The 25592-nt window shown below is 39.3% G+C and overlaps 1 protein-coding gene across 1 annotated transcript; it reads right to left on the bottom strand.

Annotated features, from left to right (window-relative positions):
* Positions 1-2896: 2896 nt before the first annotated feature.
* MPHOSPH8 (M-phase phosphoprotein 8) lies at positions 2897-24855 on the bottom strand. Its single transcript, XM_053971595.1, has 13 exons — positions 24536-24855; positions 20650-20805; positions 18967-19803; positions 15941-16037; positions 14122-14247; positions 13946-14034; positions 12710-12850; positions 11820-11906; positions 9704-9858; positions 6209-6363; positions 4797-4924; positions 4081-4164; positions 2897-3206 (listed from the first exon to the last, which is right to left on the bottom strand). The coding sequence occupies exons 1-13, from the start codon at positions 24797-24799 to the stop codon at positions 3165-3167; spliced, it is 2361 nt and encodes a 786-aa protein (XP_053827570.1). The 5' UTR covers positions 24800-24855; the 3' UTR covers positions 2897-3164.
* Between the last annotated feature and the right edge of the window lie 737 nt (positions 24856-25592).

The raw sequence follows: 25592 nt of genomic DNA, 5'->3' as shown, positions 1-25592 counted from the left end.
CTGCTGGCCTGCTGTATTTGAGATATCTGGGATTTGAGAGACCCTTTTAAAGCTTAATTTTTCCTGCTGCCTCAGTTCTGCTCAAATTTGTAGTGTGTAGTGTCTTTTTCAGGCAGTTTTTTCCAAACTTGTTGTTGTCCCACACTCAAACATTTTAAGACATGTTCAGAAAGTGAAAAATATTTTCCTTGTTTACATGGGACACAGAAAACCAGGAATTTTGAAGTGTCAGGATTCAGTGATAGGCTTGCACTGAATGCCCATGCTGCAGTAGCTTAGAAACACATGGCCTTTATAGTTCTCTTGCCTTCTTAAAAGACAAAGCTACAGCAAAACTAAACACACTGCTACAGGAATGGATCCTGCAGGGTCATCACTGTTCCCATGATCCTGGGCAATCACCACTTTGAGAGACTAACTTAAGGAAAGACATGTTACAGCAGCTGCTTTCCAGTACCATATGGAAAGGCACATAGTGGTAACAGAACTACAGCAGGGGCAGAGAAGCAGAACATTTTGGGACAGCTTCTGTGCACCTGGAGCAGCCCTGGCTGGCTAAAACGGCAGCAGAATGCTGCCCTGTCTCCTCCCCATATTGGAACTTTCTTAAATTCAGACTGATCAAAACACATCTTGTTTTTGCAAATGGGTGCAGAAAGCACAGAAGACCTGTGATGTGGTCAGCTGCATCACCCACCAACCTTCAGCTCCTGTGAAAGAAGCCGGCAACAGCAGGACTGGTGCTGGAGCAGTGAAGGTAAGAACCCTGAACCTTCAGAAACATCTGCTACCACTGCCGTTCATGGGAACTGCAGCTGCAGCCCTTGCTGGTGGCAGCAAGAAGAAACTGAGCAAGTACTTCACAGGTATTTCTCCACAGTGCCTAAATAATTGTTTTTTATTGTAGCTACTTTCTCTTCATCCTTTGTCCACCAAAACCTTTTTCAGCAATCAGACAAAACCCATACAATAAAAACGGACAAAACCCAGCTTCAAACAGCTTTTCATACACTTCTTATGCATCTTCAATAGGGATTCTGAATTCATACTGCCAGCTAAAAACAAAAGATGGCTGCAAAATATCCATCCCTAATAAAAGCATAATGAAACCCAGATTTTATTCCCATGTTCTGTAGAACTCCTCCCTCTCTCCCAAGTGCCTCAAGATAAAAAACAACCCCCCAACTCAACAGCCTTTGACAAACTACTTGCTCTATCAACTCTTGGAGCATTACTAGACATTTTTAGGTTAGACTGTACAACAGTATCTAAATAACATCTCTATTATTTGGACATTTGTTCAAAACACCTTTTATCCCCGCCTGGAGTAGCTCCAGCATTTCCCACTGGCAGGTGCTGTACAGAGCTTGTCCCACACACACTGCACTGTCACACATCCTGCACCAGAGTGACTGCAAGGGGCAGCCACATAGATGAAACCTGGCACTCCAGCATAAGGAAACATGAGTGTCCCCTTTCCTTATGCATCATCCAGGGTTATGCACAGTGACTAAAATTTCAGCTGTGAAAGTCCCAAGTGTTGGCAGTGACATACCTGATTCTCAGCCAGTGCTTTTCATGCATCTCAGGTGTTCACACTTAGCAAAGTGAGGTATCTAACATATTTCAGAGAGGTGGAGGTAAAAAGTCTGTTCAAAACCCATATTTGTTAAGATTTCATCAATACTGTGCAAAAACATAAGCAACTATTCTAAATCAAAACAGAAATGAGTATTTCTATGTCATGCTGCTGTTCTAGTTTTATATAGCTTAATGTGACATTCCACAAAAATTGTGTCCTTTGTTACTCATTTGACATTGCTTAAATATGAAAGATTTAAAACTTCAAGAACCAAAAATTAAAAAATGGTTAACTGAACTTTATATTAAAAAATCACAGTTTTTAAAAGGATACTTCATACAGCTGCACCATTCTGATGGTGAGCAGTCAAAATCATCAAGAATTTATGGACAATAGTTTTGCTAATAATATAGGCACACAATGGCATGTAAACTACACATTACAACTAGAACAGCAAAGGCACGATCTGGTTTGGTTTTTCCTACCTTTCAAGATGTTGGTTAATTTACAAAGGAAAATATTCTATACTCCATGCAGAAGTATTACTTTTATATTTTACAGCACAGGACCATTACAAAACTGCTGTCATCCAATAAAATGGGTCATTTAAATAAAATAATAATATAATAATAATAAAAGAAAAAGATAGCAGCTTTTTGCACTGAGGAACTGAATTTCTGAAGTAAAGGACAACACATGTTCTGTCATCTGTCAGGCTGAGGACATCTGAAATTCTCTGTGTATCTTCTTGTCTACAAAAAGCACTGCCTAGACACTGAAGGTAGCTACAAGTTTTCTGGTTTGCTATTTTCAGCTTGTGTCTGTTTTTCCAGATGTCACCCAAGACCTCAAAAGTTAAGATGTCTGCAAAACTACCACTGCTTCTCTAATACCAAAGCAGGTTTAAGCAGAGATTTAACTGGGAACCTGACTGTGACCCTTCTGTGAATTGAGCCTGTTCAGATGCCTTTGTTCACACCTGCAGACTGAACTCTGTTAGTTTAAAGGGAGCACTCTAAGCATAACTGGTGTCTCATTGAGAGACAGGAACAGGAGTAGTTTTAAACCAGAACACAGCCCTCAGCAACTTAAAAGTTAAACGTAATGCAGTCATTTTAAAGTGTAATTTCTGCCCATGGCTCCAATAAGATGACAGTTCTGCATTTCGCATAGAAACATTAGAGTAAGTAGAAAACTTTAGTTTACAAATGAAGATCTTTAAAAAAGACATTTCATGTAATTACCTTAAATAGTTCTTATATGAACCATTCCACATTGTGGAAAAGCTGAAATATGCAGTCTGGACTCCACAAGTTAAAGAAAAACAGAGTTAAATGTATTGGCACAAATACTTACATCTACATCTGTACAAAGTAAAAAAAGCTGACAACCCCGTCCCACCAATGCAGCGTATTCAACTGCTCTCCAATACACACTTCCTGTGACTGCCAACAAGTGGCGAGCTGGGAATTGAGTCTTCAGAATGTGATGCCAAAAAGTTCCAAACTGCTTTGTCAGTCTCTGAACAGAGGAATCAGAAGTATATCCAAAAAAGTGTCAGTCCACTTGGCATGCTCAGAGGTCACTGCAGCTGCACTCTGTAAGCTCCTATGAGCAGCTTTACCTGTGAAAGAAAACAAAAGCTTCCATAATAATGCTGGCCACAGGTGATCACTGTGTTAAGCGCTCCTAATGTAGGCATGGCACAAGAAAAGGCACACAATTGCTACTGACTAAGAAAGGAAAAAAGAGGAATTACAAAGTCCTTAATAAAATCAGTTTATAATAGCTCTACTGAAAGATGGATGGCTTGTTAAAGGACTCCAGTAGAATACTGCAGCATCAGGTGGTGTTTGAACAAGTTAGCCCCAAATCTGAACCAGACAAACATATACTTCCATATGGATACACCTTTTTCCACTTAAAAAAGAAATTAAAAGAAAGTGCAATAAAACATTTAAGACTATAACTTCAGTGCAACTTTTAAATCTAAAGATCTGGAAAATATACCGTTATATGTTTCTAGGATAAAATAAATGCTACCAGAACCAGAACAGGATTCATCTTGCAACATGTAGTGGGGAATATTGCCCAAACCACCTGTAAAATGCAACAGACTATTTAAAAGCAGAGTGCATACTCCAGTAAATATTTCCAACACACAAGCAAAAACATCTGTATGCAAAAAAAAGGTGGCCACTCCATGTATCTTTCAGTCATGAAATTCACAATCTACATGGAGAAGATGTTTAGCTGGAACTAGTGTATGAATTATTCTGACTGCAACATAAAAATGTTTAATTATAACAGAACTAACACATAGCAATGTTCCCAAGTTCTGGCAATGTCACAGGCTGTAACTGTAACTGATGGAAACTGGGATGTGGAGACAGGAAGATCCTTAAGTTTTGTATTTGCAACATAGAGCTAGAAGCATTCAGACTATGGAAGAGTACAACAGATGACCACACACATTTAATTTTGAGAACATTTTGTACCTTGGCAGTAGGAACTTCTGCCAACCGTATGAAAAGCTTGTTAAGGCCTGCAGTAGGGCTGAAGGAATAAATAAAGTGACTGTCCTACAAGGAAAAAGAAAATGGACAAAGTTAATGGTAGGTTATGGCTGAAAGAGCTGTGTAAGAGGACTAATACAACATTTTCAATATACTTTTTTTGAAAGAACATTGTGTATGAACCTTTGATGCAATGACTGGGAAAACAAGAAGACTTCAAAATTGTGCAGAGTGATTCATTAAATAGATTAAAAGAAAACAAACTAGAAATTAATTATTAAAACTTTGAGGTAGGTTGTTAAGAAAATATTAAAGAACTTACTTGGGTCAAAAATGTGAGAGGCTTGGTCAATTAGAGAAGAAGCCTCAGTTCCAGAATCACAGAAAGTTGGAGGCTGGAGAAGACCTCTCCAGGCCATGTAATCCAACCCCCTGCTTAAGCAGGGCCACCTAGAACCAGGTTGTCCAGCACTATGTCCTGAACTTTTAAGTCATAAATTTTTCTGGAACTTAGTACAAGAAAAGTTTATAGTTCTCTCCATATCCAAAGTTTCATTTTAGAAAAACATCATCATGATAAAAAGTATGCTTCATCACAATATTGTAAATTCAAATTATGGCACTGAGATTTCCCAGGCTGCTGTATAAAGACTTTATGAAGTAGTTTTACAGTAAATCAGTTATATGAAAAGATTTACCAAAAATATGGGAAGTTGGAATTTGTCGTTTAAAACCACAGCTTGTACACTGCATGGTCCACAGAGCCGAGCAACAACTTCTTTACCAAAGAAATTTGCATGGAAAACAAAGAGAAGAATTCCAGATCCTGAAAGGGAAGACAATTCTGTTACGTGAATTTGAAATTAGATCCATCATCTAGAACTGTGTACATTGGACCTTTGAAGACAGGTGCAAATACATATAAATAAAAACCATTATATGGTGTGTATGTATATATATATATATATATATATATATATATATATATATATATAAATAAACAACCCAACATGCAAAAATCCCATTTCCTAAGCCAGTGGATCCAGAAAACAACTGGCTTGGTCACCAAGTTAAGGACTTTTTACAGCAATAAGGTTATGTGTCTATTAGAAAGGAATGCAAAATGGAAACATCAATCCTTAGCACAGTTTACTTCTGTGGTTTCAGGTTTACCCAAAGAGTGTTACGGAATTTAGTGTGGTTGGGTCTAGTCAAGGGAACAGACAACTGAGACCAGACATTATAGATCTTTATGAACTGCACTGAAATTCAACAAGCAGCAACTTCAACTACCCACAAATGCTTCATTTTAATACATAAACTTGCATTAAGTTTCTTAATTTTAAATACAGGGTATCTATAAGAACTGGAAGAATTATCCAACAACTCTGAACAACCAGAAAACTGAGCAGACATACCCACTTTTAATTTCAGTTTAAGTGGATTCTAATAGTCACACTGATTTATCACTTTAAGAAAGATCAGTATCAATAGATATTTCCCTGATGTACTCATCAAAAATGACTTAGCTAAGCCAAGCAGCAGAGAATAGCATCTCAATTCCTGGAGGAATATTGAAACATTCCCAAATACCTTGGGAATGGTTTGTGGGCAAAACAAAGTTGACTGCAGCTGCTTCCTTTTCCTAGTATTTCTAGACTGCATTTGTCTCAGGGCACTGCTGGGACTACATTCCAAGCCTTCAGCATGTGACCTACTGTCCATGAAAACAAAAGGATCCACTACAAGATCTTCTCTAGTAATCTAGTAAGCCTAGATTTTCCTGAATCATTAATTCTAAGCTAAAGGTAAAACCACTCATTTCGTACAGTGCCTGTCACTGAGCTAATGTAACCCATGACCAGAAAGAAGTTGACACTCTGTATGAGGTAATTAAAAAGTCTTTAAAAAAAAAATACAAACCCTACCCATAATACATCAAAATATAATTGCTCTCCCTGTGTTCCACAATCAGAGCGTTCTTAATGTGATGTACTGCAAAATCATACAAAAATAATTTTGCATAGGAGATAATTTAAGACATGCTTTAAACATATTGTTCTATCTTTTTTAAACAATGCCCTCACCACAACAACAAACCCCTCCCTACCTTCTGGCACATTTTGTGGAGGTTTATAGTTAAAATCCAAAGAAAAGTCTGGCCCTTCGCAGAGGCGATGACACGCAATTGGGAACACTGGCTCCAGCAAAGCAAGGCGAGTTTCAAAATAATTCCTGATGGTATCTTCTGCTACTTTTGAGAGCCTGAAAGACCAAACAAATGAGGCCTGTGCTTCACCCAGTGAATTTTTTTACCAGACACAGGCTTGGTGAGAGCTGACACACACACACACACACACACACATGCAAAAAAAAAGGACTCTAGATCACCTTTTTAGATTCCTGATTTTCAGGAGTGAATGCCTTCCTCACTAGCATTTATGCATAGATGAACCACAGATCTCAATACTTAGTTAATAAAATATTTCATTAGCAATCTGATCATGAAATTCAACTACTGGGTCCAAAAAAAGAAAACATTAATATAAATGCACTGCAGTAGTTTAATAAAAAGGATCTTACTAGCCACATATTTTGAAGGCTTTATATACAGAAAGATATCCCAGAAACATCAATATATACTTGGTGGCTAAACAGACATCCCTACTTTCCCAGCCCAACTTAATTATCAATCTGCCTGCAAGTAAAAATAAAAAGTACATCCCTGTATTACTGGCAATACTACTAGAAAAATGCAGTTCCTAGTTAAACTGTGAATGAAACAGTGCAAAAGTAGCCATTCTACCACTAAAAGGCAGGTAAAGTGGGGTTTTGTTTGGTTTTTTTGGAGGGTTAGGGAGGCAGGTGGAGTGGCAGCCTGGCCTTCAAAGAGAGACCACATTAGCACAGCAGAGGTCCTACCTCTGGCAGCTTTATGGCTTTTTCAGTTATCATTCAGAACACACTTCCCCACCCTGCTAACTGAGACTATCGTCTGCAGAATCTAAAACTTCAATGTTTCACTGGAAAGAAACCACAAGAACTGCCCTGCCTAAGCAAGCTGCAAAGCCCATGTAGCCTATTTTCCAGATGCTTGACAAAGCCATATTAAATATGAGAAATTAAACAGTCATTCTTTTTTGATACACTGTCCTATTTTCTAGCAATCTGATTAAGAGTCATTCAAAACTAGAAACTGCAGCCAAATCCCATCTCCTTAGATCTACTTAATCCTTCTAAAATCCCCTGTATTTGTGACCACAACATTCTGCAAAAATGACATCCATGATTCAGTTTTGCTGTGCAAAAATATTTTTCCACTTCAAACCTATCACAAGATCATTTAGTAGGATGGCCTGCAGAACCTGTCTCATGGCCTTGCGTTATTTTCTGTTGTTGTTTCCTGATTTCGCATTTTGACATTTTAATAATTTTATTTTCAGCTTCACTACTACTATATTGTCCTCCTTTCTGACTGACAAAAAGCACTGAGCTGGTATTTTCAGGTAGTGAGTCTAAAAGCTTTCCAAATTAGCAAGAGCTGTGATATTCCCTATACAGTTCACATCAGCACAGTGATACCCCTAGGCACCACTTTGCAATCATCAATATTTAATTTCAACTGCAACTTCACTGGCAAAATCACATGGTCAACATCTTCCAAAACTCATTATTTAGATTAGCCAAAACCAAAGGTGGCAGGTGTCAAATAGGAAACAAACTGGAAAGGCATCAAATAGCAAATGAGTGACTCACTACATTGAACAGCAGATACCAGATCACTGATCTATTCTGCATGCTTGCTGTTGCCTTCAAAATCTTAATTAACAAGTTAAGAATCACCTCAAAAGGTGATTTGCTTCCCTAGGCAAGAATCAGCATACTCCATTCACCCACTTCAGCTGCCCCTGCTCACTTTAACAGGTTTCTAATTTCTGAAAAATAATTATTAGCTTTTATGCTTTTAGCACTTTTCCTTTTAGCATTCTACAAGAGAAAAATATTCCTTATAGTGTTCATCTGCTCAGGACATAAGTTTGATACGGTGATCTACAGTATCTCAGACAAACTTTACAGGGCACTAAAAACAGTGGCATCACAATACTTTCCTCCTGGTATGAAACTGGATCCAAACATGTTACTTCAGCAAAAATCAGTAGCACAAAATCTAGTTGGAAACCAATCACTGCTGGTGCACCCTGAGATCAATACTGGGTCTGGTCCTGTTCAACAGCTTCATTAATGACCTGGCAGGTGGTGCAGCAAGTCCTCAGCACTTTGGCAGATGAGACAAAACTGGGAGGAGTGGCTGATAGCCTCTGGTGTATTTCTGTCATCCACAAGAGACTCCAACAGGCTTGACAGGTGGGCTAAGAGAAATCTCATGGTGTCCAGATACCTTCAGAAAGTTTCCAAAGACCTGACAACCTCTCTGAGCAGCCTGTGCCAGTGCTGCATGACCCTCAAAAGGAAAAATGTATTTCCTGATGCGTAGAGGTAGCCTCCTGTGTTCCAGTTGGTGTCCATTGCCCCTTGTCCAGTCACTGGGAACCACTAAAAACAACCTGACTGCATCCCCTTTACCTTATCACTTCAGGTGTTTTTTGATTGATACACATTGACCATTACAAGGCAGTTTCTGTAAAGACAGACTTAAGAAGTCAGCTGATGGGAAACACAAGAGATATGAGGCAAAAACCAGCCAGGGCTTTCAGTAAGTTTGGATTACAAACTACTTGACAGAGTGTCTTAGACTACATAGATGAATCACTAGGACTACATAACCATGAAACAAGAAAAAAACCTTGCACTGAGACAGTGTTCTTCCAGCACTAACTATGGATTCATGACAAAACCTCACCTGCTGCAGAAGCCCTAAGACCCTCCCTGAGTCTTCCCCAAGTTTAGAGATTGCTGGTTATAATTTTCTGCCCATATACATTAACTACATTATTCCTCCAAATGGATATTTGAAGAGCTTGCTCCTTCTCTGTATGTTTGTCTCAGTTTAGCTCAGTATATTTTTACATGACCATATGACATCAACACTTTGCATGTCACATACACTGCACTGCTATTCAGTCATTCTGCTGCATGATAATGATGATGATTTCCATCATCTATTGACATGAAAGCTTTATGTCTGGCACTTTCAGCTCATAGCTAACATTTAAAGGTCCAACAACACCATAACCACCTGCACAGACTTTTCATAGTGTTTCTGCTTGGTGTTCTTTTGTTTGAATTTTTCCTATGCTTTCTAGCAAGGTATTTTATTTGGCATGCCCTAGTAAGAGCTTACATTCAATGCTCCAGTGCTTATACACTTCTAAGTTTTCATGATTGCTGAATCTTAAGTTAAAGGAATCTTTCTCTTCTAGGAATTACCTTTTCCTCCTTTCCATGCTTTTACTCAGCGTTTGATCAAGTGTATGCCAATTCTGCTAGCTCACATAATTTTGATTTCACATGATTCATTAGTTAGCTTTCTGCCTAAATCAGATCGGTTTTCTTTCCTGACATTTTCCTTGACTTAAACCGGAATTATGCCATGCCTAGCACTGCAAACTTCAGCAGAACAAACTTCCAAGTACATTTTACTCACGTTTCCAAGTGGCTCTTGAGCTGCTCATACACCAGTACGTTATTGCACTGTTTAGCAAAATGCATGGCACTGTTCTGATGCTTGGACAAAATGTTGCAGTCAGCTCCACTTTCAATCATGAGCCGCACTATATCAGAATTCCCTCTTTTACAAGCCTGGGTGGGAAGGGAGAAGATGGAAGGACAGAAAACAATGACAAACCCGTCAGAACAGAGCATACATGAGAGTAAGCAGAAGTGCAGAAGTGAATTAAAATCCAAAAGTAGTTACAATTCAGAACTTTAATTATTCGCTCTGTGAATGGTAACACAGCTTGAAACTCAGGAACACACTCCATAAATATTTTATCTTTATCTGGGCAATACTACAGACCCAGTCCTACAGAAGAAGCAACAGTCGGGATTACCAAGCAGATATAATTAGGGGAAAAAAAAAAAAGAAAGCAAATCCCAGAAGTTCTGTGGAAACATCTGATCTGCTGGAGTTCAGTAACTGTAAATTTTCTTGCAATTGTTTACCTGAGTAAATATGTTTCTGTAGAACTATTTAGAAATTATAGAAGTAACATTTCCAAGTGCCTGTTTTTCTATGCATCTCAGTTTAAAATGGTACTTTGGGTATGCAGTAAATTTACAGAATTTGTCTCAGACTGGTACATAGCTATGTCAGAAAGCCACTGTTATCCTCTGCATAGATATTCAAGGCTGTTCACTGTTACAGCAAGAATTTCAGGGCACATCAACTATAAATTTCACAAAAGCACAGGAAAATCTAAAAAAAGTCTTACTTTGAAGAAAGCAAACACATGCTCTTGGTCACTTGTTTTCAAACACTTCACTCAGATAAATTAGGAAAAGACACAAGAGATACAATATTTTTATCGCTGTAAGACCTTTCAGAAGACAGCTTCTGAAATTTCTCTCTGCTCTGAACTTTTATCTGTGCCTTCAATCCATCATCTGCCATAAACAGAACAACCCACCTGCCTTCCTCAAACCAGAAAGACCAGAAAAATCTCACACCACCTGACATAAAGGAATCGAGTGCTGAGATCTTTTTTGTCTACTAGGAAAAGTATGATCAAACTCCTAAGGTCTAGTAAGAGTGACTTGATAAACACATTGATAGGTTATCCACAGAGGGCTAGCTTTGTCCCAGTAAGTTACTGGAAATGAAGATCCTATTCTTTGTATCTGCATCGCAAAACAAACGCCCGGAATAAGTCACTGTAGGTTGCTAATTGGTTTGTATAGCTGTGCATCAAAGACTAATAAAAACTTTAAAGAAGGTCAAGACTGAGGTTCATGGAAGAAGCCAAATTATGAAGAGATTTTGGATTGAAGTGGCTGAGGAAACCACAAGTGAGTTGTTGTCTTCAGAGAAAATATGAAATCCCCACTTGTTAAACCTCACAGAGGCCAGAACAGAAACAATAACACATTGTCTGGGCAGGAAAGCTTCTGTAACCTCTTTGGCAAACAAACTATACAAACAGCCTACAGATAAATACAGCAACTTCATCCAAAGGGGAACTTTGGTGAAATTCATCCACATAAATAAAAAATATTAAAAGCACAGACTGTTTTAAGAGTATTAGAATTTTAAGAGTATTAAAATTTTTAATTAGAATTACAAAAAAAGAAATGTTTAAAAAAATCAGGATTTCCTTTGTGACCGGGGGAGTAATGGGACAGAAGAGGCACTGGGAATCAGACTGTAAATCTGCTGTTTTATTTCTGGCCTGCAATAAAACAGCAAGTGCCAATCACAGCAACACCTAAGTGAAAGGTTTTTCTTTCTGGAATTTTTCTCTTCCTGCTGACAATCTGATTATCTCAGCTGGAAGACCACATCTGCATTTCTTTGAGCCAAACAACAGAAGAAGATGATGACCCACATTTAGCACTGCATGCTGAAGGCATCTCTGTTTCTTGTTTAGATATTACAGTACATTAAAGAAATGGATCAGAACTCTGCTTAGAGTAACTACGAATGCTATTTTTATTTCAAATAAGAGATGTGTTCCTGAAATGAATTCTACAAATACATTTTTATGTTTTACTAGTTTGACAAAAGTATTCCTATTGAACTATGTAAGGATAAACACAGAATTTACCTTCATTAAGGCAGTCTCACCACTGCTCTGCTGCATGTTCACATATGCTCCAGCTTCCAGAAGAATAGCTACTGTTGTTAGAAAATTCTGGGGAAAAAAACAAACCAAACCCATAACAAAAGTAAGTAAAAATACTCTGGTTTTGTTTCAGAATATAAAATGTCATTTACTTAAAATTCATCCATAGAATTCAAAACATGAGTCATGGCACAATTAATACTGTTCGCTCCCATGGCTAACAAAGAGCATTTCAGACTTAGGCAAGTGCATAGCCCTAATTATTTACAATTCTTACTTTTTTTCTAAATCCTGCAATAATAAACATCACAGGAAGGAAGCAGTGTATTTGCATCTGCCACCAAACTGGAAAGAGGCTCCCTACTGGCTTGCTATCTACTGTACATGGGAAAGCACATGGACCCACCTGAACAGAAGAGTTCACCCATGAAACCCTGACTTGCTCTAACTTACTGCTTTAGCTGGTCTTATCTTGGGAAGAGCTTGCCACTGTGTCCATTGCCCAATTGCTTTAAAATACCAAATCCTGTTTAATCAGAGATTTTCTTTCCAAGTGTTTCTAGTTTGGATCCTGTGTAGCCAGATATCATAAAAAGCAATTCTACTACAAGAACTTCAGCTCTCAGACAAAAACATTCAGAGATACCCTCTTCCTCCACTTTTCCTCCTATGATATTCTCTGCTCAGGGTGGGGTTTGTGATCAGAACTTATTTATACTACAATAACCACAGCTGCTGAAATTATTATTAGACACCCTGCTGTATCTTGCTAACTACTTTTTAGGCACCATCCAAAGGTAAAAAATTGTGTACCACCTTTAAACATAAGTAAAAGAGCCCAGAACCACAAACAGAACAATAACCAAGCCAACCTTTTCAGCTGCATGTATCAATGCAGTTGTTCCATTTTTCTGTCTACCATTAACTTTAGCTCCTTTCCTGATTAGCACCCGCAGAAGGTCATCATGCCCTCCGGCAGCAGCAAGCATTACCAGGGTCATTCCACTTGGGTCCTGGAAAAAAAATCATTGCCATTACAAAAAATAATAACAACAAAAAGAAATACTTCAAGATAAATCAAAGCTGCAAGACAAAAATTTCAAGCACATCAACATGTTTCACAAAGATTTCCCTCCCTGGCAGAAGAATTCACACATACATGGCTGCCAGATACCAGCAAATTATCACCTCCCACTTCTCTGGTCCGCAGGTCTCACACTCTGAGCTCCATAATCTGCAAAACCCGTAACATTCTGAGGATCAGAACAAGAAGCAGGAAAACCAGAATGAACCAGGAAGAAAGGCTGTAAGGTATTTGAGGGTGGGAAGACCACAAGACTTTTCAGCACCCATGGAGAAAAACCACTATGGCTCAAGTCAGCTGCTCCCACAACATTACTTTTTGATTTTATCAGAGTGTCTTCGTGACCAGCCAGTCTCCTCGCTCATTCCTGCATTTTTCACCAGACCTTACAACTCACAGAACACATGCTGGCCTCAGGAGTTCAATACAACACCTCAGAAGTCTTAGCATAATGTGGAGTTCTCAAAATGCTACATAACACAACTACACAAGATCACCAGTAAAAATACCAGTATTGGAGATTTTAAAATTCAAAAATGGAACTACAGTCCTATTCAATGGGAAAATAGATCCTTGAAAGTAAACCCAGTAAGAACACAGCTGATGACAAACTGTCAGAACACTAATTATGAAGTGGTCCCAGTATGTCAAACAACTTGCAGGTTTTTGGAGCTTTTCAGAGTTTTGTTTCCCATGTACAATGTTTTACACAGTTTAGCCACTTGTACTGATGGTTATTGTTCCTAATAGCATGCAAAGTTCCACATTTAGTCAGTTAAATACACTGGGCAAGTTGGCTGGAAAGCTACTGGGATGGTTCTATCAAACTTCATTTTTTCTTGGAAGAAATCAATAACAAATACTGAAACTTCCAAGTTTGTAGTCCTTTTTGATACCTTGTGCTTTTTTTACTTAGGTGAGATGGAAATCTGCTACAGCATAAGAGGGAAAAGCTTTTCAAAAAGTCAAAATTTGTTTTCTTCCCTCCTACTGTCTTCCAATACTTCTACTGCACAAAAATTACCTCTTGATCCAAATTATATTCCTCATTTGAAGAAAGGGCCATTTTCACTGTCATGTAGTCTCCACTTTTAACAGCATCTCTCAGGAGAGCTAGAAAATAAATTCAATGTTGTTATAGGATATTTCCCTTTGAAATGTCAGCTAAGAAACACCCCTTCTTGCCAGAAAAATACTCACCACTTGATATTGGTTCTGTTGATACATTATTCTCATCTTCTCCATCAAGATGCTTCTGGAATTCTTCTAGTGTCAGCCATTCTAACTGCATGTCCATACCCAAACTCAGGACTTGCTGCTTGCCATCTATCATGTATTTAATTTTGCGGAAGGAAAAAAAAAAAAAGTAAAATAAGTAACAAATTGTAAACTTTCAAGCTAATGAATGCTTGCCCTTGTTTCAATGATTAGCAGCTTAACAAACGACTACTGCTACTTTTCATTCAAGTAAACCCTGGCAGTCAGTATGGAATGTTTCTCAGCAGCAAAGGCTACATTAGAAACATTAAAAGCTTTTACTTGAAAGAAACTGCTAATTTGTTGTAATAAATAAGGCTAAAGTGATTATGGGAAGGTGACCACTCCATCACTGTAGTAGCAGAAGCAATGGAAACACACTGAAAAGATACCAGTAAGTTTCAGAAGAGAACTTCTTTTCAGCCCCCTGCAGAGACAAGAACTGGAGCACTAGAAATGCAAGCAGGAATGGAGAAAATCTCAACTACCAGTGTTCTCCATTTGACACACATCCAGTACTTCTCAGTCACATTCTGCAGCAATGCAAGTCCATGTGTTTGCTTCATCTCTTATATTTCTCCTTTCCTTGTACACCTTGCTCTTTTAATTCTTCTATGAATTTCTATTCTAGCAAAGATTCTTCTCTTTTGCAGTTATTCTCATAATATTCACTTTTTTTTTCTTCTGAAGCGACATTAAACTACTCAAATGCACTTTTGATGACCTTAAAGCCTAGAATATTGAGACAGTTACCAAGAGTGACTACTTGAGCCACTAAATACTATTATGTAACAAAATTTAACTAAAAGACCAGCATCAATTTAGAAAAGATTTGTTCTCTTTCTGTAAGGTATTTGAGAACAGGAGCAAGCTTAACATAAGACCAAAGTCAGGAGAACTAGTCCACCTCCACCTACCCTGCCAAGTCTGAGTTCTGACTGCTTTCAACATGGTACCATCTTCCTTTTAAGAAATGCAGTTTAGAATTGTGCATAAATTACTACTTCTGAAGTACAGTTCAGTATCTGTGATGACCAGACAAAGGACAAGTGCTGCACAGAAACAATCATTAATCATTCTGCTTCTTACTACTTTTCTTAAGCACTGTAAGCATCTACGCTACTTTCAGAAAAAGGTGTTTCTCTAGTGAAGGAATTTATCCTGAAAAAAGTAAACCAGGGTTGTTCCAAGATGAAGAGCAGTAACAGTAATAATCAATTATACTATTAGGAACAGAAACAGAGCCTAGACATTTTTTGCTGTGTATTTAATCATCCAGGGTTGTATAACATAACCTGTCTCTGTGGCTAAAGCAGGAGGCAAGCTGTTTGTCTGATGGGAACCCCTACTAATTTTTCTAACTATAAAAGGTATATATGCATAATGTCATCAGAACACTTCTGAAAATAGTCAATAGTTGGATGAATTCCTCTAAAAAAAAAGTTACTATTACATGCCAGAGAAGCACAGTTGTCAATATTAAATAGGGCAAAATCTTGACTTGTCTACAAAAATGTCAAGAGACTTCTATATACTTCTGTGCTTCATACATGAAGCATATATTAACATTCTCATGAAGCATGTATTAACAAAGCCATTAAACACAAGACTTTTGCTTCCTAAAATAAAAACAGAATTCCTTATTTCTAGGGGGTGTGTGCACATGTGTGTTACAAAATGACACAATATCTGCCCTTGTAGAAATAAGAAGAGAATGCTCTGAAGGGTCATTCCTTCTCTGTTTCAAGAAGTTAGCACTTACTTTTTAGGACCTTCTGTTCTTTTCTGGTTTTTTCTTCTTTTTCAGGCTCCTTTTTTTGAGATTTTTCTTTAATTTCAGTTTTCTTTACTTCTCTTTCCTAAAATTGAAAACAAAGATCAAATTTTAGTGGTAGAGGAAAAATGGAAAATAAACTCCTTTCACCACTCCAAACATAAAGCATATTTACAATTAATACTACTGAAACCTGTATACAATGGGTTTCAGTAGTATTAATTGTAGACTTGTAGACATTCCTAAGAATTAAACAGGTGAGTCAGGAGTTAAGTCTGTGAAGGCTTCTTTCCTAACAGCAGAGGTATTATTTCCTGAACATAGTAATTTCAATTCATATTTTTACTGCATCCCAGCCATTCAAGTCGCTTTATGGAAGAGCTGCAGATATGACAAAACCAGCATTTTGAAGGCAATTCAAAATTAGGAACTTTTTGTTTGTTCCAAATAGTACACCTGAATATAATGTAATTATTTCAGAGTATTTAACAATTTTGTAGCACTGTATTCGAAGCATTATGATATCATTGAGTTGAACCTCAACCGAGAAAACTTGACAGTTGGACACAAAAGGTTCCAAGCCTTGCAATTTACACAGACAGAACATTATGGCAACAGTTATTTGTGAAAAACAGACACTCAGCAAAATCCAGCCAAACTCATGATATCCCTGCAGAAGTCCAAGCTCAGTAACAGTAGCTTATTAACAGTATCTAATATCAGTTATTGTAGATGTAGATATATAATCAAATTTGCCAAAATGGAATTCAGCTTTCTCTACCAAGGTTTGCCTTTCTCCTCCTGTAATCTTCTCTCTCCACTCAGCAAATTCACTGCAGAGTAGGTTGGACAAGGCTCCTTGGCATGGCTTTTTATCAGCCTCTGACACTAACCTGGCACAGGGAGTAGCACTATCTTTCTGAAAAACTGCCCCAAAAGAAGTCCTCACAAAAATTTAAATATATGCTACCATGTGACACAGCAAAAACCTTAATTAAACCAGATTAATTTGGTGTATCATTATGTATTAGTAGAGCTGAGACATTTAATTGCTTTCCTCTTTGTCCCCCTTCCCTCCACAAAACTTGGCTTTTGATCATGGATGTGATTAATGCTAACACAGGCAGCTCTTCATCCTGCCAGATGCTGGGTATTTAAGAGGAAATCCATAACTTTCTAAAGAGACTACCAGATATTTGCTACAGTGGGGCTGTTAAAATCAGTAACCGTGAATTCTATTCCAGATTTCTAATGCTGATCAGATGCAGAACATACCCATTTATTTTTGGAGGCAAATGAAATGGAAGGAATGGTTCACCATGCAAACTGACCCTAAACAGAAAATACTGTGTTATAAATTGACATGACTGGTGTTCTATAAGCAGAGTTACATAGGAAAGACAGGTACCTGAAATATACGTGATGACTTTCTTTGAAAGGTATCATCTCTCTGGGCCAACAATTTAGTGAACAAAAAAAAACCCTGCAGAATTCTCCACCAAACCCACCCATGCAAGTCCACAGCTGCTCCAGAGAATAATTAGCCAGTTACAGAAAACACTGTTTAAGCCTTCTACACTCAAGAGAAGCAAAGAGCAGAACACCTTCCATACATTGCTGGTACCTTGGAGCGTGACTTTCCTTGGAGCACGACCGTGAGAGAAGCATAGAAACAACTCACTGAGAATGCTGAAGAGCCACGAGCAAACTCACTGTCCTCTGTTGTTGATTTATCCATGGTCAAGGTGACAGGATTTTTATACCATTGGTAAATAGAACAGAATTCCCAAGATTTTTCCTATTCTTGTCTCTCTCTCACAAACATTATAGCCATGAACTGTACGCAAAACATTTGGGTAATAAAGGACCGTATCACTTCAACTAATTAAATAGCCTTCTGAAACTGGCCTATGCCTCAGAGTAATTCCATGTTTTCCAGAACTTTCAACACTAAGATCCTGCAAACACACTCTTTTGTCTAGCTCTACTCTGAGATTATGACACATAATTCTCTATCCCCAGAATAACTTATTTAAGGTGACCTACTCCATAAACAGAACAATCACAAGCAGAGAAACACTGCTGAACCTGCAGAAGAAACTTTGCACCATGGAATTATCGTCTCAGAAGTGGGATATATCCAGTAAGTATCAATGTGTTTTGGCTGCAATCTTGTTAAATCAGAACATGGCTGCTCTTAGCAGACAATGTTTTATGAACTGCAAACTGTATTAGAACAGGCTGAAGCAGATGAAAGAAATTATATTCCCAGAAACATTGCAAAAAATATTTATTTTTGTCATAATTTTCTTCTTTTGCCTTTACAATTTCTGCTTCTCTTAAAGCATTACTGTATTAAATAAGGAACAATAAACATCCTGGTATTTGCTTAGTTCATTTCTTACAACAGGTACAGCACTTCTATTTCTATTTAATATGAAACCATGTCATTAAACTAAGCATTTGCTGTAAGCACTGCAGGAATTCTAACAAGACAAGCCTGCTACACAATTATCTGGGAGACCTGGGCTTTAGAAGTGATTTCAGCATTCCAGTTCTCAGGTAGGTGCCACCACATGTAAGCCCTGATGGAATGGCTGGTGTCTGAGAGAGCAAGTGTTGCTCAACACTGTTCTGCCTTACTACACAAGTAGAAGAAAGTCAAATGAGGAAACTCTTGAAGGTGGGCATGAACAAAGCTAAAAACAACAGCATGCCTTGCAAGAACAGGAAATTTCATTCTAAAAAGACATAGTAAATGGGAGAAATGTATCCTTTCACATTTATGCTTTCCTTTCCTAAAGCATTCCCCCCCTTCAGAGTGTTCAGAATCCTGAAACTACCCAGTCTCTGTTACACATTGTGCAGTGGGTGGTTCTTTAAGTTCATGCAGCTCAGTACCTTTCCAGTTTGTACTTTTCTCTTTGCCATCACAAACAGTCATGGTTTGAGGTATCTGTACCTCAAAGATACAGACTGATTTTACCCCCAGCCTCCACCCTAACTGTGCTTACCTCCCCAGGGGAATCCATGGGTTTGCACACCCTTTCATCAGTACTCAATTTCAAACCCTTCTGCACTGGTGAAGGAGCAGGTGACACTTTCTCCAACTCTCCTGGTACTTTTTCTAGACCTGTTTGCTTTTTGTGCATGCTCTTCTCTAAATGAGTATCCTGAATTTCTACTTTTCCACCTTCTTCTCTACAGTCTTCTGCTTTAGGAATTTTTTTCTTCTTTCTTTTAGCCCTAGTATCAATACCGTCATCTTCATTACTTGCTGATCCATCAAGATATTTATCAGTAATAGCACCTTTTTCATCAATTTCTTGTTCCAATCTCTCTTCTCCACTTATTACCTTTTGCTTTTCATCTTTATTTTCAGAATTTATGTTTGAACTTTCATTATCAGTTCCCTGAGAAATTGAATCATCCACAGTGCTTGATTCTGAGTCCAACTGAACATCTCCATGCTTCTCCTTCTGTGATTTTTTATTTTCTTTAGAATCTTCTTTAGATTTTATTTTTAAATCTTCTCCTTTCTTTTTCTTGATTTCTTTAGTATCTTCTTTCCTTTGCTTCTTTGGGTCCTTTGAATCCTCCTTAGTTTCTAAAGTCCTTTTTTTTGGCTTTGAATCTAAAACCAAAGTATCTGAGGAATTTTCACATTCTGTTCTGGGTTTTTCCTTGGGTTTTGCAGACTTAGATTTTTTCTTCTTCAGGTCATCTGGACTTTTATCCTCTCCCTCTTTTGACTTCTTCTTTTTCTTCTTTGGTGAAACATCATCTTTTGTTTCACTCTGCCAGTCGCTGTCAGACTCTGCTTCAAATATATCATCATTTAGAGGTGGTTTCTAAAAGGTAAAGGAAAAAAATTAGAAGTTTTTCCTTCCCCAATAAACTATCACTTTGGTACAAAGTATACAAAAATGGTAGTGGTCGTGCTTGGGAAAAATAATTTTTTAAGCACTTCAATCTTTTGATCCCTGCCAAGATCATTCCTCATTGCCAAATTGCAAACATGCTTACTTACTTAAATTACACTATGAACTGCTTGGATGAGAATCAATACACAAACAATTCAAGTAAACCAATTACACATCCAACAACCACATTCCAGAACAGAACTTAATCTGAGCTATTTTACATCAAAAACAATTGATCTGATTTTGCAGGATTTACCTACAGGTTTCCCAGAAGCACTGTACCAGTTTTCAAAAAGGACTGTTAAGTGTAACAACAGTGCTTTTTCAAGCTGAGCCTTTAAAAAAAAGAAAAGAAAAAGCCATATTCTGCCCTCTGGCATCTAATCTTTCTGTATTCCTCTCTTGCCAAAAGTCATTGATCTCCTACAGAAAGCAGGAGGGTGATTGGAACATTGTGCCCAGCTTCAGTGACAATATGCATATGGGCAGGGAAAGGGGGTTATTTATGTTGTCAAACGAAAATGACCGTACATTACTTACATAGTTCCATTAGAAATGGAATTGAAGTTTAGATGGATTCAATCTACAAGCAAACTTGTCAACAAAAAAAAATCCATACCACAGAACAGCAACAATATTAAGTTTCACAAGAAACAAAAACGTTTTGGATGAGATTCCTTAATTCTATGTTTCAAATGCCTTCTCCCCTCCTCTCGTTAGTAGTCTAGATAGGGATTATGTCTCCAGTGTAAGATACTGGAAGTTGAAACACACCTGTATGTCTTTTTTAACAGGTTTAGGCTTATTATCCACAATCTTTTTTCTGAATTCAAGAAGCACTTCTTTGCAGTCTTCCAAGTGAGCCTCTGGTTCCCAGGTATCATCATCAGAGGTGTATCCTTTCCACCGGACTTTATAGAGAGTTTTACCCTGTAAGAAAAACCCACAACATTTAATACAATATAGCACAGTATTGCATCAGCTAGTCAATTCTTGAGGATGTCACTGGATATACAATTTTGTGTATATAAAAATCAGTATTTCTGTAGTTGGAATAGTTTTATCCAAAATACTTCCAGTATCTAACATCTATTCAGAACCACAGCTACAATGTATGTATCATAAATTCCCAGTCAGATTATCAAAATTGGTTTTCTGACACTTATGAAATAATTTCTTTTCAAGTTTTAATATTTCTTCCATAAAAATTTCAAGCTTGACTGTTTTCTCTTTGTTGAATAACTTGATATAAACCCTTAAGACTTCTAATGGATTAACACCATTCACCAGATTTCATATTGGAATTTATAACTTATGCTATATTTGTAATCAAGTCTATTTTTGATAAACTGAAATACCAACAGTTAGGAAAAAATCCTCATCAATGAAATCAAGTTAAACCTAGACAAAAATCTGAGTGTGTGCATCTCAGTGGAGTTAGTTACAAAGATTTTGGTAGATTACATACAAAAATCTGAACTTGAATTTTTTCAAGAGTATTGAACTTCACTGAGGGATAAAATTGCACCTTGTAGTCTCTATCTAGTTTTTTCTACTAAAGTACAAAGTTCTTTACCATTAAAAAATTAATTTTTTAGCAAATGTACTTAGGAAAGCACCTTTGGAGAGGCAAAATAGTACCTCTCACTTTCAAGCATGGACTGATAATGCTCTGAAAGACCTTACAGTGCTAACCAAGCCTGGAGAAAGAAAGCTTCAGAAGAATTGCCATTTGGCACTTACTGTTAAATGTCTATGCTTAAATTTTTGCCTGAGCATAATTAACCTTTGACCAAGTGTATATACATGCCACTAAACTTCAGCAACCAACTAACCAACTCTATTTACAATCTTCTGTATTTTGCTTCACAGATATCTAAATAAATAAATAGCCTATATTCAAACACCTTAGTTTAAGATTTCTCTTAGAATTTAGCTTAATTCTTAAATCAAGAGAGATGGTTAAGTTTCCAAAATCATATTCCCCTCTCCCCTTTCTTTCTTCTGTTGGGTTACTTACAAAACAAGCCACCAGTAACTTCCTCATTACAGTCACAGAGTGTGTTATGTTATAAAGGATCTCCAGAACTAACAAGTAAAATGCCCTCTCAAAGCAGGACTGCTTACATCAGACTGCTCAGATATCTGCCCAGTCAGTGTATTTATGCAGATTTCCCTGTCTTCCAGCTTGTGTCCTCTGTCTCATCCTTTCCCTGGTTTTTGGTTTCCCTCATTTTTTCCCTGATTTTTGATCTCCCCTGATTCTTCTCTTCTTATAGCAAAGCAAATCGAGCTCTCAGCTTCCTGACTGTTTTCATTACCCTTCTCTCTGGTATGTACATGTCTTTCTGTCCTGGGGAGCTCAGAACTTCACACAGTACTCGGGATGCCCCTCAGCAGTCTGAGAAGAGAGAATGAAGCATCTCTTGATCTTCTGGCTACACTCCTGGACGCTGCTGTCCTTCTTTGCTGCACGAACTGCTGACTCATGTTCACCTTACTTGCCTGTGGGGACTCCCACCTCCTTTCTTGCAAATCTGCATCCTAGCCAGCTGGACTCTCACCTGCCTGGTGGCACACGGTTATTCCCTTTCAGATGCAGGACTTCTGCTAGCTGCAGAGTTAGGAACATCCTTGTAACTCAGGTACCAAATAAGCCACAAGTCCTTTTTTCATTAATTGAGAAAGCTGCATAAAAGAAAGTCTAATGCAAATGCAAAACCATTTGGCTGCTGTACAGCTACATTCCATACATGGAGAGTGACAGAAAAATGCAGCTGAGGATAGTTTTATAAAATTCAGCTTAAGTGAAGGCAGAAGATTGATTCTCACACTTAAGAGACATGGTCTTACTCACCTATCAACTCACCTATCAACACTCTTTCACTCAGTATTGATATTTTTCCCCCTCTGTTATCACTTAGAAAAAACAGAATTATTCCAAGCATTTTTATACTGCTCTAGTTTCTGTGAGAACTAGTCATGAGCTAGAACCAATTCATACGGAAAAGGGTACCACCATATCATTAAACAGCAGAGTTAAAATTTCCCATTTCCACTGGGGACCACCAGATTTGCACCAAACTAAACTGTTGTTTTAGTATAACTGAGATGCAGTACGAAAAGCTTTATAGATATACTGATAGACTACATTTCCAAACTTTCACTGCTTGTCCTCTTTAAGTAGGTCACGTTAATGTTTTATTTATCCACAGGTCTAACTCCCCAGCCCAATCCCAATCCAGAAGTGCTGTCTCTCATCCTACTGTAACTGCCAGGCCCAGCAACACCAGTACTGTGTGTGGGAAGAGCATCTCTGTGCAGGACTCTCCAGCTGTCACACTTCTGTTCTGTGACACACAACACCCCGACCTGCCTCATGCCACGCTGCACAGTGGCTGACTTGCTCTGTGGTGACACATGGCTCTTCCCAGCCATTCTGGAAGTTACACCTCAGTATGAGCTCCTGCCTTGCCCTGCACTTGTGGAGCCCAGGAGCACAGGCCCTGCAGCAGAGCAACTGAGAGGGCACCTGATGCGTTTGGAGCTCATGCCACCAAGCCACAAGCACCATGTGCGGGTACATCCACGCGCTGAAGCTCACTGCGCTGACCCAGCCTGGAAAACTCAGGCACACAGAGCTCAGAACGTGCTGCAGAACGGGCTGCTTGGAGTGGGATGGAAAAGAGACACCCTGTTACCAGCACGTGCCAATGACATTTTTAAGAGATGGTACTTGATGTATCCCAGTACTCTTCAATGTCTCACTATCACGACCACCTACAGATTTCAGGTTCCATCCCTTGGGGGTGGGTGGTAAGAAAAGGCAAAAAAAAAACCAAAAAAACTAATCCTCTTGTTTTCAAGCCTGACTTATGTTGACCAACACTTCGTACGGGCAAAGCTATAAATACTGTATTACCCTGAAAGCATAACATAATCTGAAGACATAAACACATTTCAGCTAAGGTGCTGTCGGAACATCACAAATATTGAAAAAAATATTGCTTTGAAGGCTCTCCAGCCTAAGGGTTTCAAGACTGATCTTTTACATGAAATTGACAGAATTTTATAATGTCATGTACCTGACTGAAGCCTAAAATAAAAATCATCAATTAGTTAAAATAAAAATCTTTCAGGCACAAAATAATTTAAAAAACCCTGTGTTAATTATTTTTTTTTATTTGAGGTTTAAGAAAATTTTTAAAGAACTCCAACCAGTCTAGGTTGCTTTCAAATAAACAAATCAAGTTCTGGTATTTCAGTTTAAACAATTCAAGATCACTACAGCTTATTATTTTAATTAGGAGAAGACGCTCTTATTTTAGGAAGTCTTCCCCCGTTTTGTCTGTGAACGTGGACCTTGGCAACATACCTTGAAAACGCCTCTAAGTTCTCAGCTACATTCAGCCCTGCCCATCTCTGCGCTAAAACATTTCACATCAAAATAGTACCGCAGTTCAGCGCCAGGAGCAGTTTAACAATGCAGACAAAACCAAACAACTTAGTAAAGGCTTATCTTTGGCTGAAGAGATTGAATCCGGAATAAGGCACAAAAAGCCTCCTCGCACACCCGTGCACAGCGCGGTTCACATTGCAACTCTAACGGGATTATCTTTTCACGTGCTCCTCGGCCGGTGTAAGAGACCCGCGCACTCACCCCCTCGTTCTTCATGTCAAGGATCTTTTCCACCTCGAACACGTCCTCCCCCTCCTCCTCCTCGTCCTCTTCGCTCTCGCCGCCGCCAGCCTCCCCGCCGGCTCCTGCCGCAGCACCCGTCGCTTTGCCCGCCCTGCCGCCGTCTCCTTTCCCGTCCTCTTCATCCTCCGCCGCCGCGGCCGCCGCCGTCTCCTCCTCTCGCCGTGCCCCCTCCAGCCTGGCCGCCGCCGCCGCCTCGGCCCCGCTCCCGGCCGCCGCCGCCATCTTGGGCCGCGTTTCAAACGACAAGGGCGCACAGCGGCTGCGACATCCGCGGCCGGGCGCGGGGGGCGGGGCGGCGGCCGCTCCAGCCAATGGCCGCGCGCGCAGTCCGTGGCGCACGGGGCCGCGTGCCTTCCGCGCGGCCGCCGCTGGGCGGGGCTTGGGCGGGACAGTCCCGGTGCAACGTCCCGTGGCGGGGGACAGCTCCGCCCGTGGATAGGGACAGCGCCCACGGCAGCGGCGTGCTCCGAGCAACCCCGACCCGGCCTTGGGCACCTCCGGGCGTGGGGCAGCCACAGCTTCTCTGGGCAACCTGTGTCAGTGCCTCACCGCCCTCACAGGGACGAATTCCTCCCTGACATCTAAGCTAAATCTCTTCTCTGTAGTTTAAAAGCATCCCCCCATGGCCTATCGCTATCTGCCCGTCACTCTTCCTCTTTTTTGTAATCCCCCTCTAGGTACTGGAAAGTTCTACGAACAAACCCGACCCTCAGCCTATCTTAAGAGAGGTTCTCCCTCTAATCATCCTGATGTCCCTCCTCTGTACTCGCTCCAGCAGGTCCCTGTTCTCCCTGTGCTGGGACCCCAGAGCTGATGCAGCCCTGCAGGTGGGGGCTGAGCAGAGCAGAGGGGCAGAATCCCCTCCCTGGCCCTGCTGCCCACCAGTGGATGCAGCCCAGGACACGTTTGGCTTTCTGTGGAAGTGAGAGCTCATTGACAGCTCATGTCCAGCTTCTCATCCACCAGCACCCCCAAGTCCTTCTCAGCAGGGCTGCTCTCAGTGAGCTCTTCTCCC

Source organism: Vidua macroura, chromosome 2 (assembly GCF_024509145.1).
Source record: "Vidua macroura isolate BioBank_ID:100142 chromosome 2, ASM2450914v1, whole genome shotgun sequence".
Lineage (NCBI taxonomy): Eukaryota > Metazoa > Chordata > Aves > Passeriformes > Viduidae > Vidua > Vidua macroura.
This window is presented reverse-complemented; position numbering and strand designations above follow the sequence as displayed.

Bases quoted from the DNA above. Each gene is read 5' to 3' on its own strand.
- MPHOSPH8 (XM_053971595.1), bottom strand. From the start codon at position 24,799: ATGGCGGCGGCGGCCGGGAGCGGGGCCGAGGCGGCGGCGGCGGCCAGG. The intron at 19,804-20,649 runs GTGTGTTTCAAC...TTTACCTTTTAG, and splicing joins CTGTTAAAAAAGACATACAG to AAACCACCTCTAAATGATGA. The intron at 3,207-4,080 runs GTACAAAATGTT...TTTCTTTCACAG, and splicing joins CAGAAGTTCCTACTGCCAAG to GTAAAGCTGCTCATAGGAGC.